This window comes from Camelus ferus, chromosome 10 (assembly GCF_009834535.1).
Source record: "Camelus ferus isolate YT-003-E chromosome 10, BCGSAC_Cfer_1.0, whole genome shotgun sequence".
Classification (NCBI taxonomy): Eukaryota; Metazoa; Chordata; class Mammalia; order Artiodactyla; family Camelidae; genus Camelus; species Camelus ferus.
The window spans coordinates 32,134,750-32,154,188 of record NC_045705.1 but is presented as its reverse complement, the minus strand read 5'-3'; the positions used below and the strand labels follow the sequence as shown (position 1 = coordinate 32,154,188).

Here is a 19,439-nt window from a genome sequence, read left to right as displayed (position 1 = left end):
AAGAGTTTGTATATGTGGGACTCTGTCCGTGTGTTAAAGTGAGTGGGTGTGGCTTTTTGTTGTTGTTGTAAATTATAGAATTAAAAACAAAGTGCCTATATGTAGTTTGGTGAAGGGACGTAAGGAATGCTGGTTTACTGGAGACACTTTACTATTGCTAAATACGTAGACTATTGGGCAAAAAAACAGAGAGAAACAAAATACAAGAAAAAAAAAGTAAAGGACTATTTTCATTCTCAATCACCTTACGTGCATGAGTATCAGATGATAAACCACATTATTATTTTTGTCACTTATTCCTGAGAGACAAAGTTTTCAACTCCGGGGGACCAGATGCAGAGAGGGTTATAAAACCCAGGTCAGTCCGGAGACGAGGCCAGATCCTCCTGCAGATGGAACCACGTGTAACAGACACGGTCTGGACTGGGAACTGGTATCTCTGGCTGTTTCTCTGATTTGTAATTTAGATGCCATTAGTTCTTTTATCCTTTTTTTCAGCTGAAAGCATGTTGTAAAACTAAAGAGGTTGTGAAACATTATACAAACCTTTATTTTAATTATATTCGTTAATCTGTTTATTTAAATACACACCTATATAGGTAACAAGGAATATAGTGAAATGCATGTGTGGATTGTAGAGGTGGTTGGCATTTTTACTGTTTGAAATCTTTTACCTGTATTTCTATATAGTTCGTAAAATGTTTTCATTTTTACAGGAATTTTTTTCAATTATGTGTTTACAGGGACAGATATTTAAAAGAGGTTAAGCCAAGGGTGTGGAGAGCTGCACGTTGGTCACTGGACTGTTATTCAGATTTTCATTTCCAGTCCCTCAGCTACCTTCTCTTCCCACAGAGCAGAGGAGGTCACGTACGATACAATATATGATATGCTTGCTTTGGATTAAAATATAAGAGTGGGTCCCAGAATCCAAATGACCTCCCAAGAACCACCCGTTCTTTTAAATTAAAAGGAGGCAGATTTCAGAGATACCAAGGCGAAATTGGGTTTAATGAAAACAGTAAACCTATTACATTACTAGGGATTGGAACAAAAGCAAAGTCAAACACAAAGCTTTCTGAGTTTGGGGGGCTGTGGGCTTAAGATTGCTTTTACATTGTGCTTTATACACCTGATCACGTGGATTCAGCAGATTAAGGCAGAGTGACTCACACTCCCTTTTTTTCCTCTTTCTTACCAGCATCCCCACAGTTAGGTCCCAAACGGTCTTCATAATCTCCCTGAAAACAGCAAACACCAAAGCCAGCATGATGGGCTCTGGCACACGCCTGCCTGTGCACTCCAAAGTGTAGGCACTGTGGAGACCCTTCCACCTTACTATCCAACAACTGCCGCCCTCCGCACCCCAGTGGGTCCTGGATGACATATATCTCTATCCTATGCTGACTGAGGCTATGTTGGTTCAGAGGGGCTCACAGGGAAGAGGGGAATGTTACATCCAGCAACCTGCCAGAGCTCTGTCTGCACAGTTTTAGATGATGAGGAGATAACAAAGGAATATATTCAATACTATGTCTCTTATGCACTTATGTTTTTCTATATACAAGATATAATAACATTTCTGAGAAAAACAAAACAAAACACAACTAGCATCAATCTTGTCAGAAGGCTTGGTTTATCTGGACCAACTAATAGTAAGAACTTATTTCCTTGACTCTGAGGACATCAATATCTTAATATTACATAAAAATAGGAAGAATTATCTTAAATACATTGTAGACTGGTATGGAAACAGCGGGATATTATTTAGATGAAATTGTGTTAGAAAAAAACGTATGGTGTTAGACAAATGCATGTGACATTATGATCATTTTATCAATTTATTTTAAATTGGATGTATTTCCCAAAGAGCCAGCTAACCTCAGGCAGTCCTAGCATTATTTATCTCTTTTCTTTTTATTTTTAACATTTTTTATTGAGTTATAGTCATTTTACAATGTTGTATCAAATTCCAGTGTAGAGCACAATTTTTAAGTTATACATGAACATATATATATATATATAGTCACATTTTTTCTCTGTGAGCTACCATAAGATCTTGTATATATTTCCCTGTGCTGTACAGTATAATCTTGTTTAACAAGATAATAGACTTATCTCTTTTCTAATTACAGAAATGTAGAAAGGACTAGCAGTTTCACTCTGAAGATAGTAAGATGATGTTAACCCTCCACTCCACCGCCTCCATTTCCTCTACCCCAACTAGGGGTTCCCAGATCTGAGTCATGGCTGCGGAGAACTGCTCTGTGTCTGCTGACTTCACGTTCCTGGGACTTTCTGGCAGGAGAGATGTGCAGCTGGGGCTCTTCGTGCTCTTCCTGCTGGTTTACGGCATCACTGTGATGGCCAACCTAGGGATGATCCTGCTGATCAAGGTGGACCCCAGACTCCACACGCCCATGTATTATTTCCTGAGCAACCTGTCCTTCTGTGACATCTGCTACTCCTCCAATGTCTCTCCCAGGATGCTGACTGATTTCCTATCGGAGCAAAAGAGGATTCCATACAATTTGTGTGCCATCCAGATGTTTTTCTTCGGAACCCTTGCAGATGTGGAATGTCTCATGTTGGCTGTCATGGCTTATGACCGCTATGTAGCCATTTGCAACCCACTACTGTACACAGTCACCATGTCCAGGAGATTCTGCACCCAGCTAATATCCATTGTCTACGTGGAAGGCTTGGTGGATTCGGCAATCCACACCTGTTTAACATTTCAATTGTCCTTCTGCCAGTCTAATATCATCAATCACTTTTTCTGTGATATCCCGCCCTTGCTAGCCCTCTCCTCCTCAGACACATCCACAAATGAGATAATGTTGTTCATTTCTAGTAGCTGTGTTGTGGGCTGCAGCATCATCACCGTCCTCCTTTCCTACAGCTACATCATAACCACCATCCTTAGAATGAGCTCGGCACAGGGGAGGCGCAAAGCCTTCTCTACGTGTGCCTCCCACTTGACGGCGGTGGCCGTGTTTCACGGCACCCTCCTGTTCATGTACTTCCGACCCAGCTCCAGTTACTCCATGGACACGGACAAAGCGGCCTCTGTTTTCTACACGGTTGTCATCCCCATGCTAAACCCGCTGATCTACAGCCTAAGGAACAAGGATGTGAAAGGTGCCCTGAAAAAAGCAATCAGCTCTAAATTATGTTCTGGGTGATACAATGTTTTCACCCGAAAGTGCTTAAAGATCCTGAGATCTGAAGTTCATGTGCTTTGATACAGATGCAGTCTCACCAGTACAACCTTCTGGATGTGCCCCATTACTTACCCTTGTGTGTAAAGCGAGTGGTGAAAGGGTTGTTACTGATCTTACTGCTCTCTCCAAGCTAATGAAGCGTAGTAACACGTTCACTGTGCTGTTTTGCAGAGAGTGTCATTCTGTTTCTTTTTTCCCTGTTCCTGGTTAGTCCTGTGAGATGTCCTGGGCAGAGCAACCCCTCCACCTGCCACTTCAACTTACTCTCCTTAAATCTCCAGGTTTAATAAACTTGTTCAGCCAGAAGGGAGGTCAGTGGGTTAAATTAGGTTTGTTTGTATCCTTTTTATGTACATATAGCACCCCATAAATGTTCCATCATAACACTTAGAAGTACATGAGTTGTAAATAAATAAATAAGACAAATAAGAAATCCCCCCAAGACTAAATATTCCATAACATCACAGCCCTTTCTGTCTTGTTCATTATTATTCTTTGCTATTTACAAGGCTTAGCCTTAGAAGGCAATTCAAAAATATTTATTGAACTAATTAATGAGCGTAGCCTGAAAAAGTCATACAAAATGGAGCCTTTGTAAACCCACCAAAAAGAAAAAAAAAAAACAACTCCAAAACAAACAAACGAAAACCCCTCCATTCTTTAATTTCATTCTAGCTTGTTCTCTTTAAGTGAAATTCATCTGCGTGCTTTCTTTTGCCCTCGGCAGAAGTGAGTATCTGGAGCAAGGATTATCTGATGTAAAGCTCTTCTCAGAGCAGTCCTCTTCATTCTGCCTCAGTTATATCAGCAACCGCCCTGTGATCTGCAGCTCCAGGTTTACATCCCACCTCGCAGTGCAGGTCAGCCTGTGGACTCCCCTTCTGGTCCTCACTGTGGAGAACAGATTCGTGTGATTGACAGCTGTACAGAAACTGCATGAATGGCAGTTGGGTGTTAGGGTCCTGGACCTTCTGCAAAGGCCACTGGAGAGGACTCAACTCCCCGATGGGTTCATGGCATTATATTCATTACAATTTAAAAATAAATAAACTGAAATGCCCCCATTGACATAGCTTAAATTGTAAAGAGGGACTTACTAACAAAAATATATCTCCTTTGGGAAAAAAAAGAACAATTAACAAAAATATATCTCCTTTGGGGAAAAAAAGAGAAGAAAGTAGCACTTATATTAGTGTGTCATATATTGGGTCTCCATGTATCTGTGAACTAAATTAGAATTGTATTCTAAATAAAATTTTAATAATAGTCATTGCTGTTGTGCTGAATAGTTGAATTAGTTAATCCTGTAATCTTTTCCAAAAGCTTAATTAATTGCATATGTTGTTTTTCCCTGTTTTCAATTAGTTATGAATCCCCAGTTGTGAAAAACATAACACAATTTCAGTTTCTCAAAAGGATTTATTTTCTCTTAGGTTGTTGCCATGGAGGGAAGGGGGAGGTACTCTTCTCGGTTCCAGGAGGAGAGATTAATGGCTTGCTTATTAAGGGTTTCTCATGTAGATCCTCTTCCTTAATTTTAAATAGTCCCTTCATTGTATAAAATGTGCTGTAGTCAAAACATCATAGGAAAGAAACAACATATTAAATATATGCAATTTTCAGCAGGTTATGTGTGTTGCATTAGTGATTAAACTGAATTTTACATAAAAATATTCCATTACTTCTTAAATATATCTCTTCAGTTTTCTTTTATAATCTTCATTTTTTTTTGGTTTATAGAATATATCACATATCAGGAACCCTCAATCAGTGTCCATGCCTCTTCCCAACCTACTGTACTTTATTAAAAACATATTAAAATATTCATATCTATGCAAATTAAACCCATTCATATTATGTAAAATTAGCTTCACTGGCCATATATGTGTAATGAAAAAATATATTTCCCCTTTCTTTTTCTTTATGGTTTTATTTCAAGATTTTGATTTAATTGTCTTTACACATAGTCAGGAAACCCAGGGTTTTTGTTTTATCTTCATTTTAAGAAATAAAAAAGATGGAAGAGAGTTTAAGATAATAACTAGACTTTGAAATGAGACAGACCTGAGTACAAATCTGTAAACTACCATTTACTTGTTAGATCTGTGACCTTGGCCAACTAACTCCCCATCAAGGACTCATCCCTTGGTGCTGGAAGAAAAGACGGTATCGTTCACGGCACCACGTCATGAGATGGAGTCTCCAGGATCCATCTTTATGCACTTTACAGCCTGCTCACCCAGTCTTGCAGATTCCAGCTCACATCCCAGCCTCCGGTCATGCTTGGAGCTCTCCGCCCAGCAACCTCAGGGCTTGTTTTCCCTGCCCCTGCTGTGTCATTCCTGGTTAGAGCTGAGCGGAGACTTCTTTGCAATGACCCATGCTGGCCACATCTTTCCCAGTCCAGACCACATGCCTGCAACCGTGCCAATGATCTAATTCCCAGACCCCGCATGGCCAAGAAGGGAGTTTAGATAATTAATCCCACAGCACCTCCTTTTCTGTTCTTCTAAATGGCACACACAGCTGCAAAGGAAACACTGTCTATTGTGATGAAGCCATGCACCTCTGACATTTCCTGCTCCGCATCTAGGACACAGGGTTCGCACCACCCTCAGGCTTCCATTCCTTTCTTCCTCACTGAAAGCCTGCCCTGGCCATGCCCTACCTCACCCCTGATCTGCCTGGACAAAACCCTCCTCGTAAAGTCAGTGTCCACTGCAGTGAATGGAACTGAGGTCTGGATTTATAACCCGGCGCATGTTCTTTAGTCTCAGAAGGCTTCCTCTCTAGCCTATCCTCTCTCCACCACTCAGCTCATCTTAGAGTTTATCACTTACTTCAGACGTTCCCCCCATACGTTCTCTGCTGGCCACGCCCCAGCAGCCGACCAAACTATCCTCTCACCATCCACCAAGCCCAGTTCTCATCTCTCAGAGGGCCTCCTTCCTCAGAAATTTTAGCTGCTTACTAATCAAGCGATTTCAGACTAAATATATATATATATATGATATATACACTTTACAATATTTATTATTGAAGTCTAGTCAGTTTACAATGTTGTGTCAATTTCTGGTGTACAGCATAATGTTTTGGTCACACATATACATACATATATTTATTTTCATATTCTTTTTCATTATAGGTTACTACAAGATATTGACTATAGTTCCCTGTGCTATACAAGACAAATTTGTTGTTTATCTAAGACTGAATATATTTTTGAGAAAATATGTTATGAGCCAGACTTGAACATAGTCAATATTGGCAAGTTGTTTTTAAGAAACCACCATACTTGATAAAATCTTAAAATAGGCACATGTGTGTAATGTGCCCCTGTGAAGAGCTAACCAAATACACTGCAAGAGAAAGTTTCACCTATTACAGGCATATGATGTAAATGAAAAAATCATCAGTAGTAAACTTATGTTCATTTTATAAAAATTTTCTCAGTATATACACTGGGGAAGATACTGTGATAGAGAGGCAAAGATTCAAGTAAATCTTAATTATTAATGAATAAGTTTAGTAGAGGGACATAACAACTATATGATTAGATAGAAGGTGGTAGAAATCTTAGAAGCACACTTAAGATTCTAGCGAGGTTTAAAATATGAGTCAATTATATTGAAGGAGGTTTCAGAAGAAAAATCATATAGGAGTTAATCTTTGAAAAAGGATTTTTTTTCCTTAAAGTATAGTCAATTTACAATGTTGTGTCCATTTCTGACAGCATGTTTCAGTCATACATGCACATACACACATATTCCTTTTCAGATTCTCTTTCATTAGAAGTTACTACTAGATATTGAATATAGTTCCCTGTGCTATACAGACAAAAGGCTACAATGCATGCATATTTACATGGAAATAAAATGAATTAACAAAAAGTCTCAATGAACTGCATTTATTTTCTTTCACAAAATGAGGGTGGTGATATACGTCAATGGCTTATCCAATGTTGAGACTACATGTGATAATATTTAGGCTGAGGAGAGAAAAAGAGTATGAATGTGAAACATGGGATATTATATGAAGAATTAATGTACCCCTGGGATAAATATTTAAAAATTCAAACTTATTTTATTTAACCCGTCCCCAACTAATAGGCATTTAGATTGTTTTCAATATTTGCTACTACAAGCTATGATGCAAAGAACACTTTTGAAAGTAGTGAAATTTTATAGGTTCAATTCCTAGAAGTAGATGTGCTGGTTAAATGATATATGCATATTTAATGCCAGGTGAATTATAGCCCATAATGAACATTAGCAAGTTATCTTCCATAAACAACACTAATTTACACTTCCACCAACAATGAATGAGTGTGATAAAAATTTTGACTTCAAAATGATACAGAATTAGACATAAGTGATGTAAGAGGGCTTGGTTCTAATGTTGGGCTCTGGCCCTGTTTTGTGGTCGGGGCCTCATTGCCTATAGAATCAGGGAACATCCATATTAAACTGACTTTCCCATCAGTTAGAACCAAAGGTCAAGAAACGGTGTAGGAAGGTTGTCAGGCCCAGTTTCATCCTTCCTTAAGAAAGCAATTTTCTGCCAATCATTTTCCTAAAGGCATTTTTTACATCTTTGTTCCTTAGACTGTAAATTAGGGGGTTCAGCATAGGTATGATCAATGTATAAAACACAGAGGTCACTTTGTCAATACTCAGTGAATGACCAGTACTGGGGCGCAAGTAAATGAAGATCAGGGTACCGTGGTAGATCATGACCACAGTCAGATGCGAAGCACAGGTGGAGAACCCTTTTTTCCTTCCCCCGGCAGAACCTGTTTTAAGAATAGCTGCCATGATGCACACATACGAGAGAAGAACTGTTAGAAGGCAGAGAGCTTCCACCAGACTAGCGAAGACCACCAGGACAATGTCATGGACGTAAGTGTCAGTGCAGGCCAGAGAGAAGAGCGGGGAGATGTCACAAAAGAAATGGTTAATTTCCTTGGAGCAGAAAGACAGATGAAAGGTATTAGTGGTGTGAATAATGGAGCTCACGGTACCCCCCAAAAAAGCCCCAAATGCAAGCCGGCAGCAAACCCTCTTGGACATAACAACAGTATAGAGCAGCGGGTTGCATATCGCTATGTACCGGTCATAAGCCATGGCGGCCAAGAGGAAAGATTCCGTGTCAACCAAACAGCAGAAAAAATATAACTGTGCCGCACAGCCATTGTAAGAAATTGTCTTCTTGTTGGAAACCAAGTCCACCAGTAACCTGGGGGCAATGACCGAGGAGTAGCATGCATCTATGAAAGACAATATGCGGAGAAAAAAGTACATAGGGGTGTGCAAGTGGGGACTGGTTGTGATGAGAAGAATCAGCCCAAGGTTCCCCATCAGGGTAGCAGAGTAGACGGAAAAAAACATGGCAAAAAGAGCACTCTGAAGCTCTGGACGGTCACTAAATCCCAGGAGAAGGAACTCCGTCCTCACAGTGCTATTCTCTGGCTCCATTCTCTGCAGAGCTCCTGGGCTTCTGAGGTCACGACAGAGTGATGACGCCAGTATGGACAATAACCTCAACATTAACATGGTTAAGATAATTAGAAGAGTAATTCTCAGTCCACTGGGGCATCCTGATAGCACCTAGGCACATCTAAAGTATAATATAATACGTAGAATTTCAATTTTTTTGAATAAAATTGATAATTACTTACTTCTATTCCTTGAAGCTATTTTCTGCATTGACTGATGCACCATCAAACCAGCAGGTGAACTCCAATGCTGGGCTTCACTCTTACTGACTTTGACCCTCTCCACATTCACCAATGTCAGGTGATGGCGGTTCGCCACATTGGTGTATAGCGAACTCTGAGCAACTAGTCTCTGTTCCCCTTTGTGGTTTTTGTTTTGTTTTTGTTTTTAAGTTTACTAATAAAAGCATGGCCATTCCAGGTGAAGCCTTGTATAGATAGAGCTACGGATATTCTATATTTCTCACCTTGAGATGTGGCTTTGCCTCAGAGGATAAAAGGAACTTCTTAGAGTTGCTTGAAATCCACTGATAGAAAGAGGAAAGACTCGGAGTTAGTTCTTTAAGGAGCTGCCTCTTAGCCGTGCCACTCAGTAGTCATGAAAGCTTGGGCCAGCCACATGGTCACTGAGTTCAGTTTCATCATCTATCATATGGGAATGGCTGTGCCTTTCTCATCAAATTACGTGTCAAATGAGTGTCTTCCCACAGCTCACTAGCTTCACCATCTTGTTCATTCACTGTTCTAACACTGGCAACACAGTCATTCTGAGTCAATCCATCCATTATTTTATCTGGAATCCAGGCTATAGGACACAACTAGAGAAATCCTGCTGCTTACATATTTATCAAATTCATCCAGGCAATACAACAATAGTATCCAGGGGGATGTTTCCATGCCCTTTGTAATGAAAAAGAGTAAAAGATGTTTTAAAAGGGTCAACTGCCTACCTCTCTAAGTTATCTCTGACTTTCTTTGTCATTGCTCCAGCCTACAGCCCTGTAAGTTGTAGATAACCTATCGCAATGCAAGAGATACTCGTCTGTAGACAGCCACATTGTGTGCAGCGTAGAGACAGTTTCCTTCTCCCCAGGTGGAAAAAGCCAGTTTTGTATCAATTTGTAAGTTTATTTGTGAGTTTCTATTTAGACGATTGTGATTCTTTGAATGATCTTTTGTAATATTTATAACATCCTAATCAATAAAATAAGTAAAATCTTTTACACATGTACACTTTATATGTATATGAAAGTCATAATTAAGTTATACATGTATGTGTATATATGTTATGTATACATATATGTCATTTTTCAAAAAATTAATTACACCCAGCTCCAACAGGTTCAGCATTTAAATACATTCAGATTTGAATATATTTTCATTTCATCTCATATTCTCCATCTCAGAACATGATCTAACAGCATGACCAAAATCTTAACCTCCTACCTTTTCCTCAATTCTTTCCAGGTTCTTAATACAATTAGATGTTTTTATTAAATGTTTTATACATTCAGTATTAATAAGCATAATGCAGCTGTATGAGAAGTCTAGGATTAAGGTAAGAACACTTACCAGATCACTATCTTTTTCATTTACCTTCTTACAATGCTGTCATCAGCATCCGTTCATTTTCCACTGGAAAAATCAGTTTTGACACTTTAAAAAATTGATTCATTGCAAGATGTTTTATAATCCATTTGAGCATGCCTTCTATGTTTATAGAAGAAATTTGTGCCTCCCTTAGGAAAGCTGTAGTTCCTGAACATAATGCAAGGCGTTTTATATTTTGCTTTGAGGCTTTTGAGATTAGCTTTCTGATCTCACATCGGATCCCAGGAACACACTCTCTGATATCCAAATCCCAGTGGGAAAATTTACATGAGTAATTGCAGTTCTACCTACGTGTTGGTTAAGCACCAAAGGAAATAATTTAATGTGTTTTTCTGCATCTTAAGAATAGCTCAAGGAAAAATACATTGTGGATCTCAAAATAGTGGATTATTATATATAAAATTGGATTGTAATATTTGCTATCTAATTTGATTTATCCTGCTCAAAGCAAATTATCAAACAATTAATAGAATGTTCTACATGATAAGATAGTGGAATAAACTGGAAAGAAGCAAAAATGTATCTGTCTAGGTGTTGAGAATTAGATCTTTAAGTCAACATGTAGGTGGAAAATCAATTACAAATGAAGTTAATGACTCAAATATGTGCTATAGGTGCATTATATTCAAATGGAATTTTGGCCATCCATGGCCAGAATCTGAGAGTCTTAATTCAATAAGAATGTTTCCTCTATGAACGTGAGCCAGGCAGTGCTCTAGGTGCAAAACAGAGAAAAGGAGGATAAGTTGAACTTGGCATGAAGAATTTTGTCAAATACAGAATAATGACTGAGAGATGATAGAGGGGAAAAAAAAAAATAAGGAATCGAATAGAGTTTGGAAAGTCCATGGCATGATTAGAGACTTGAAATAGATTTAGAGAGATGTTGCCTAATGAAAAAAAAAAATATACATATATGGGAAAAAAACATGTATATCTTGACAAAGAGAGCTCTGAGCAGTTTTGACCTTCTTTCTGCCCAGAGGATTAACCTTAGCAGAAAGAAACTCTTCTTTTCCAATAATTCCAGCAAAACCCCACTTAAGTCACTAGCTCACCTGTGTCCCACTCAGAAGCCAATCCCTGGATCTTTTGGTGACTGGCCACGAACACTTCCCCAAATGCCATTGGGTACAAACACAGGGAACCACTAACAATAGGGGAGGCTGAGTCCCCACCAGAAAATCAAGACACTATTGGTAAGAGAATGAGAAATACATATTAACCCCTATAATTTGCAAGTAAGGGAGTGGCCAGATTATACATGTAAAGCAAAGCCTCTTAAAGAAATACAAGACACCTTTCTGTGTTTTTTTTTTTTTTCAGATATGTTTGAGGAGAACTCAGTGTTCTCCTCCATTGTTCTCAGACACCTGGGGTGTTACCTGTGAGATAACGTGGGAAGGGAAAGAGAACCTGATATTTAAAGGTTTTTATTTTTGTTTGTTTGTTTTGTGAAGCTGAAGACTAAATTGACTTCCTTTTTGCTAAAATAAAGCAATGAGTCTTTCCATACAAAAAGTATGCCTGTGTCTAGCAGGACATAGGGGTCAATACTTACGCACGCTGAAGTAATTCTGTGTCCTTGAAGTCCCAGAGCCCGCAGTCTCTGAAGGGACAGTGCGGATTCTGGAGAGAGATCAAACTGGTAACTGGAAAAACTACGAGCCCGGGTAGCTGAGAAGTCTCTCAGTTACAGGGAAGCGCGGCACTGAAGGCTTTTCCGAGGAGACTAGAGCTCTGGTGTGTTGATGCTGTCTAGTCTAGTGGTTTCTGGCTGCGGTGACTTTGCCTTCCAGGGCAGATGTGACAATGTCCGGAGACATTTTTGCTTGTCACAGATGTGTTTGGCAATGGTGCTGTCATCTAATGCGCAGAGGCCAAGGTTGCTGCTAAACATTCTATAATGTGCAGAACGGACTCTCACAGCACAGAATTTTCTAGCCCAAAATGCCACTAGTGCTAAGGTCAAGAGACCCTGTTCTTGTGGGAGGCCCACAGGTGAAAGATGCTTCTCTTAACTTCATCTTAAAATACAAAGTCTCCTGGATAATATGGGAAATTCACTCTATTTAAAACATTTGAAACTTATGGATAAAGCCACCTGGCTCCCTAAGGTTGACTTTGATAGTTTGTGAGATTTATTTAGCTGATTTGGTCCAGTTCTCTGCCGGGCCATGGGTGAGGTCAGCTCTTCAGGTTGGTCTAATCCTGCTCATCAGATGAATTTAGACAGGGAGTTGGAGGAAAGGGAGGACCCAGTGCCTTTGACTTCTGGTTTTATTTATATGGAAAATATTGGACAGAAAAGCCAGGATTGGTGGAGAAGTAATAAAGAGCCTAGCACCGGGCAAGTTACATGATTGATGTGACTGATAAATATTTAGCTAGAGGTATAAACTAGTCAGGAGAATGTGAAAGTTTGGAACTCAGAGGATGGATCTCAGGATGTAATAAAAATTCGGGAATCCACAATATGTAGATGGTATTTAAGGCATGAGAATAGATGATTTATTTAGGGAGGAAGTATAGAATTGGAATAACTTGGGGCAGATCATTCACTTTGCCAGTAGCCCCACCTCCACTAGACTGGCTTCACTCCTTCAAATTATCCACTTGGCTCCCAAAGACACTTGAGTTTGTCAGCCTTAATGACAGAAGATTAAACAAATGGCAAATATAATTATTGCTTTGATTACTCCGTGGAGTTTGTTATATGATGGTATAAACTTAATTTGCACAATGTTTGTTTGAAAATATGCTCTTAGGATCGGGACTTCATATTCTGATGTGGAGAGCCCATTAGTAACCTGAGTAAGCAGGCTGCTATAGTTTGTGGTAGCTATTTAGTTTTTAATCCCTTATGGTCTTTTTCAAAACAGAAATTTGGGATCTTATTCTACATATAGAAATTTTAAATTATTTTCTCTCCCTTGTCTATGATTCTTTCGTTGTCAAAATTGTAGTTTTATACTTTGGGTTTTCCTTTGTTCTCCCATGTTGACTCTGTTTTACCTCTTAATTCTAATATCTCTCTTTGGAATCTCTCACAAAACTGTCTTGCAGTTAATTAGCCAATAATGGAAAGTGGCAAGAAATGATATAAAGAATCTGCAGAAATTTTATAAATTTGGAGAGGGGCTTAATTGATCACTGTATATTCTAGGTAAGTGGGATCAACCCTTTAGACATCTCCTTAAGGAAAAAGCAAATGGAAACTGAGGAACTTTATCCTCTGCTCTCCTTCCTGGTCAGCAGGAGGATTATGTGTGCCTTCATATACACAGCAATGAAATTGAGTCAGGAGATTCTGTACTTGAAACGTTACCTGGTATGTGCTCCATATGTTTAATTTTAAAGAATTGGAAACACATCACTCTCCGGAAGTCACATTCTTTCTCATTGCCTTACCAAAAAATAAAGCAAAACAAAACGAAGACAAAGACAAAGAACAATAAAAACAACAAAACTTGAGTTATTTGCCTATCTCAGAGTTAAAACAGAAAAAGCAACTTGGAAAAACCCCTTCCTTAAGTCCTAGACTGATAGTAAGAAACTAGTTTATAGTAAATCCATAATTTCAACATTTTATGGTTTCTTTATGCTTACTAATCTTTCTTGCTCTAAAGTCTACTTTGTTTTATATTAATATATCCATGCATGTGATATTTTGTATCCTTTTATGTTTATCTCAATATGTCTTTATAATTTAAGAAGATTTCTTTACAAAGCACAGAATATTGTTTTATGTCCAAAGTGATGATCTCCATCTTTAAGTTGCTGTGTCTATGTTACTGAGTCCAAGCTGGTACTTACTGCTTTCCCTGTGACAGGCTATTAAACCAAGAGATGACTTGCTGGGGCAAGGAATAGCGACTTTATTCAGAAAGTCAGCAGAACAAGTAGATGGTGACCTAGTGTCCCAAAGAACCATCTTGTCCTGGTTAGGATGCTAGTTTCTTTTATAGAACAAAGATGGGGAGATATGGGGGTTAAGTAAAAAAGGCAATAAATTGCTGCAAATATTTCCTGGTTCTGGCCAGACTCCAGAGGGCATGTGTTAACTTCTTCTTTCCTGCAGCCATTCACAGGTGGGCCTGGTCAGGATGTTTCCTGTGCGCTAAACAAAGGTATTTTAGCTTAATGCCCACGCACGGAAAACAGGGTTCCCAGAGAAGGACAATTATGTATTCTGTAGGCTACAGGCAACATCCCTTAGTGATTAACTTGTAGCCAAAGCAGCAGAATACAAAGTTTAAAGTAAAAGAAATGGATCCAATGTGGAGTCAGATTTGTTCTCCCTAGTACATCTATACTATTTATAGTCAATGTAATTATTTATACCATTGAATATAATCTACTGTCTTGATATATTATCTCTATTTGTTTAATCTACCCTTTCTTTCTTTCATTTCTTTTTTTTCTGTCTTATTTTGAAATATTTTTGTGATTCTATTTATTTTGCCTCATCTATTGATGTATCATTTTTACTACTTTGAAAAATTGTAATGGCTTTCCGGGAGTTTACAATAAACTTATCTCATAAATTAAAGGTCTTCTGTGGGCCATAAATTGTCAGCTTCTAAGTCCTCACTTATTCATCTTGCTTTTATTATCTGTTCTACTTTTACAGACTCTATAAAAGCTATTTCATTTCTAATGTTATTCTTTTTTTTTTTTTGGCCTTCAGTCTGCTGTGTTTTAGGAAAATTAAAAATTTTAAAAATGAACAGATTTACTCATTATTCAATTACTCGTTTATCTCTTCATGAAACCTTCAATTTTCTCTTCAGTAGTATTTCCCTTCTCTCCGAGTAATTTATTTTAAGATTTCTGGTCGTGCACGCCTGCAGGTAATAAATTCTCTTGGTTTTTATTTCAATCTCAAAAAGGTTGTTTAGTCTTTCATTTTGAAAGATATTTTTATTTGTATACAATTCTGGGGTGACTGGTTTGTTTAAGATTTCAATTTTCTATCCATTTTTTCTGACTTGCATGTTTTCTGCTGAGTGGTTACCTTTTTCCCTTGAGATCAGTTGTTCTGAAGTAGAGATGGTTTTGTACCCAGTTCCACCTCCTTCAATACACACACACAAACACACACACCTATACACACAACCAGGACTTTAGGCAATGCGTGGAATATTTTTGATTATCACAACTGCAAGGGAGGGCTGCTGGCAGCATCCAGTGTGTAGACACTATGGATGCTGCTAAACAGCCCACAAGTATAGCATCATGTCCTACAACAAATATTACCCAGTGAAAAATGCCAGTAGTGCTGTGGTTGGAAAGCCCTACTCAGCGTGTACTGGTTTTGCATTCAGTATTTTCTCTTTTACTTTATTTTCTTCTGAGGTGTGTGTATGTTGTGTGTGTGTGTCTATTTGTGGTGTGTGTGTCTGTGTGTGTGTCCATTCTACTTGGTGTCCTCTGAGCTTCTTGGATCTGGGTTTGCTGGCTTTTAGTTTCAGAATAATTCTCAGCCATTATCTTAGCACATTTTTCCTCTGCCCTGATCTCCTTTCTCTTTTACTTCTAGGTCTGAAATTATAGTTGTCTTTACTATAATATTGTTACCCAGGTTTTAAGTGTTTTCATTTTTCCCTCCACTCTTAACACTTAAGAATTGATATTATTTGCAAGACAACAGAGATTGCAATAAATGTAATTTCACCTGGAAATTAACCCAATCTGCTTGACATCAAGTATGGAAGCTGAGCTGGGCTTCAGTTTGCTGATGCAGTGGCTTTCTCCGTGAACCACAAGCTACCAATTCTTCTAGTGCTACCTTATTTTTAGAACAGGAGGTTGGTATACCAGATATTCTCAATGTCTCATCCACCATGAGTTTCAGTCTTCCCTTCACACGTGTGCCCCAGAGAGAGCCTTTCTCTTGCCTCTCCCCCGTCCTCTAGTGATGAGATGCAATGCCATTACTGGTCAGTAGGCTTGTGTTAATTGGTTTCCCAGTGACCTCAGCTACAGTGGGTTCTAGAAAAGTTTCAAGTTTGCAGAATATCTAGCTTTTTTGTGCTGTAATATTGGGAGCAAATATTTTTCTAGTCTCCTACTTCCTACATGTAGCCAGAAGAAATGATGGTGTTGGTTTAAAGAGATTTGCCTGAGTGATATCACAATACATTTTTAAACTTGCCAATTAAAGCTTTTTTTAATAAGCTTCTCAGAAACTAAGAAAGTGAATTCTTCCGAAGACTGCATAATAATTTCACTTGAGAATAAGATTACCAGATGTAATTTAAACAACAAACAGAATGAATGTAATTATATTTTTTAAATTATTATAATAATTATTGATGATAAAGGCTGATGAGATTTTTGACTTAATGTGTGTGATGTTAAAAAATATTGAGTGACAATTGTTTTTTTTTTTTTACAAAAAGTCACAATTGTTTTCCCACGCTTTTCTAAAAATAATGTGATCAAATTGAACTATTGCTATAATCATAGCAATAAAAATATTAATCCATGGATAATTTTACTAATTGAAATGAAGAAAAAATAAAATTTAACCCAACCAATTTCATTAAGAGATGAATTTTCAATGGCATTTTATAGTTTACCTTTAAAAATTTTACAAAAATGTGTAATATATTAAATTATTGAACAACAGTAGGGCAATAATTGTTATGATGCTATTTCAGTCTAGACAAAAATTACATGGAGCTCTATTAAAACAGAAAAGAAAAGGCCAATTTACATATATTTTTGTTCCAAAGTGATACGCTATTATGATTAGTAAAGAATACAATTCTGGAGAGTAAGTAAACTTAAATATGAGTTCAGGAGTAAAAGAAATGATATGAAATCTGTTAACTTATATATTTCAAATTAATCATTATGGACATAAGACATCCATGGTATGCACTAGATATTAGATTTTTCCATTTCAATTAAATTTATGGTAAGTTATTTTAGAAGTCAATTGAAAATTTTAACAGATATATAGATTTTTAAAATTCATTCATTTTAGAGGCACATGAGTAAAAAAAAATGAATATCATGCTTTATAGCAAATATAGAAGTTACCAAAGATACTCTGAAATCTAAAGGTAAATAGTGGAAGCATATAAATTTTTACACCAGTATTTATTGACGAGTGTTAGTTCTTGCTAACATTGAAGTATCAGATTATTCTCTTGATTATGTAATCCTTTAATCTTTAAACAGTGGTCAGAGGGCTTAAGCAATATGTATTTACGTTTTGTCAGAATAAAAAGTAAAAGGAGGGGAAGGCATAGCTCAAATGGTAGACTGCACGCTTAGCATGCATGAGGTCTTGGGTTCAATCCCCAGTACCTCCTCTAAAAATGAATACGTAAACCTAATTACCTACCCCCCACACACACACACACAAAAGTAAAGGGATTCTGTCTCTCACTTCACAAAAATTTAATCATCCTTTGCTAAGATAGAAAAGAAACATGTAAATTTATTCTCTGAAAACGGATTACTCGTCACTGATTCCAATCAAGATCAATATAACTTTCCTGCTGCTTATCCACTGTTGTTCTAGTTCAGTTAAATACCAAGTAAGTGACAATCTGTAGGAGAAGACAGTTTATTTGTGACTATGTAAAACAATGTTGGTTATCACCACTTTTCTAAACGTTAACCAGAAAAAAGGGTTATATTAATTCATCATTGTAAGTTTGAAACCGTATAACCATTTCAAATTACTTCAGTGAAGTAATATAAAATTGTTCTCCAGTTTTCATTTTACCTTCACAAAACAGCAATAATTTCTTCTCTCAATATTTTTCTCACAATATTTGGAATTTCATTCAGACACAGAGCATAGAACAGAAAATAGGTGTTATAAGTAATTTAAGCAAAACTGATGATAGGAGAGCTGAAAGAATAGATAAATATAATGTAATAAAATTTTCAAATTAGATTCTTGTATCAATGAGGCTGTCATAATAAATATAACAGTGATTAGAGGAAAATTTAATCCTCCCTACTATACACAACAAACTAGGTTTAATTATTTGTATGTATAGATTATACTTAAAAATTAGAGTTAGTTTAAAGCAACATTCAAGTCCAAGGAAAGCAGTTAACTCTGAATTCTTATAACAAACCTACTCAATTATTTTATAGGGGATCCTAGGGGGTCCTGATACAGACAACTGAGATTAAAAACCTGGGTCGAGCTGCCATATGAATTTATTATATTTAGGTTGATCGGTAGGTGAGAAACAGGAAGCAGAAACATATAAAATGAACGAATTATCTTTTTGTTCTCAGCCCTCACACAAGCCAGCCTCTTGTAAATCCTTTTATCCTTGACACTGAAACTCTTTTCCAGAATAATTCAGAATAGTAGCTACAACTCATGCAAAGTTTCATTCCTTCAATCACCTAACAAGATATTTCGTACACACATGACATAAATAGTAGCTCAGAATATTTGTAGAATCACTGAGCCTTGAACATTCATGTTCTTTACTCTGAGGTAAGATCTGTGTCTTTCTCTTCTTTTTCTATTAAAAGCTTCCCTATCCTTCAAGGCCAAAGACAAGATGCATGGAGTTATCAGGCAAGACCTCTAATGTCCACAAATGGCTCTGAGCAACGTCTCCTTGCCAGCTCTGTTGGGATACTTACTAACATCACTGGCTTATGAGGATCTTGAAAGTGAGAATGTATCTTTTTCTCTCATCTAATTTACTAAATTTGAAATATAAAATAGTGTATTTAACATTTACCACCTATTAGTTATCAGGGAAGAAAGGACAACAGAACTAGAATTTACTACAAATATACAATGAGCCTGGTGTGTTGCTTACTTTTTTTTTTTTTTTTTTTTTTTTTTTTTTTTTGCTCTACAAACCATTGTATGGACTAAATCATTTTATATTACTTTTGTAGATAAAGACCAAGTCAGAACAATCAGTCTTCTCTGGTTTATTCAGTCAGAGCCAGATACAGTCTCCTGATCTAAAACTCATATCTTTTCCATTGCAAATGGGCTCTGTTTTTCAAAATCTAAAGTGATTTTTAAGATGAACTCTGGATACATGTTTCATTCAAAATCAGAAAAGTGTTCTGGAATAACTGAAATAACTATTTACCGGTACCTGCCT

General features: G+C 37.3%; 2 protein-coding genes across 2 annotated transcripts; one reads left to right on the top strand and one right to left on the bottom strand.

The window, feature by feature from the left end:
* The first annotated feature begins 2,246 nt into the window (after nt 1-2,246).
* LOC102518646 (olfactory receptor 5W2) lies at nt 2,247-3,185 on the top strand. The gene has a single exon (XM_006178991.2). It carries the CDS (start codon nt 2,247-2,249, stop codon nt 3,183-3,185), a length of 939 nt encoding a protein of 312 aa, XP_006179053.2.
* Nucleotides 3,186-7,765: 4,580 nt separating this feature from the next.
* Nucleotides 7,766-8,719, bottom strand: LOC106728934 (olfactory receptor 5I1). The gene has a single exon (XM_014554444.2). It carries the CDS (start codon nt 8,696-8,698, stop codon nt 7,766-7,768), a length of 933 nt encoding a protein of 310 aa, XP_014409930.1. The 5' UTR covers nt 8,699-8,719.
* Nucleotides 8,720-19,439: the final 10,720 nt, after the last annotated feature.

Excerpts from the sequence above, each read along its gene's own strand:
- LOC102518646 (XM_006178991.2), top strand. The coding sequence starts at position 2,247 with ATGGCTGCGGAGAACTGCTCTGTGTCTGCTGACTTCACGTTCCTGGGA.
- LOC106728934 (XM_014554444.2), bottom strand. The coding sequence starts at position 8,698 with ATGGAGCCAGAGAATAGCACTGTGAGGACGGAGTTCCTTCTCCTGGGA.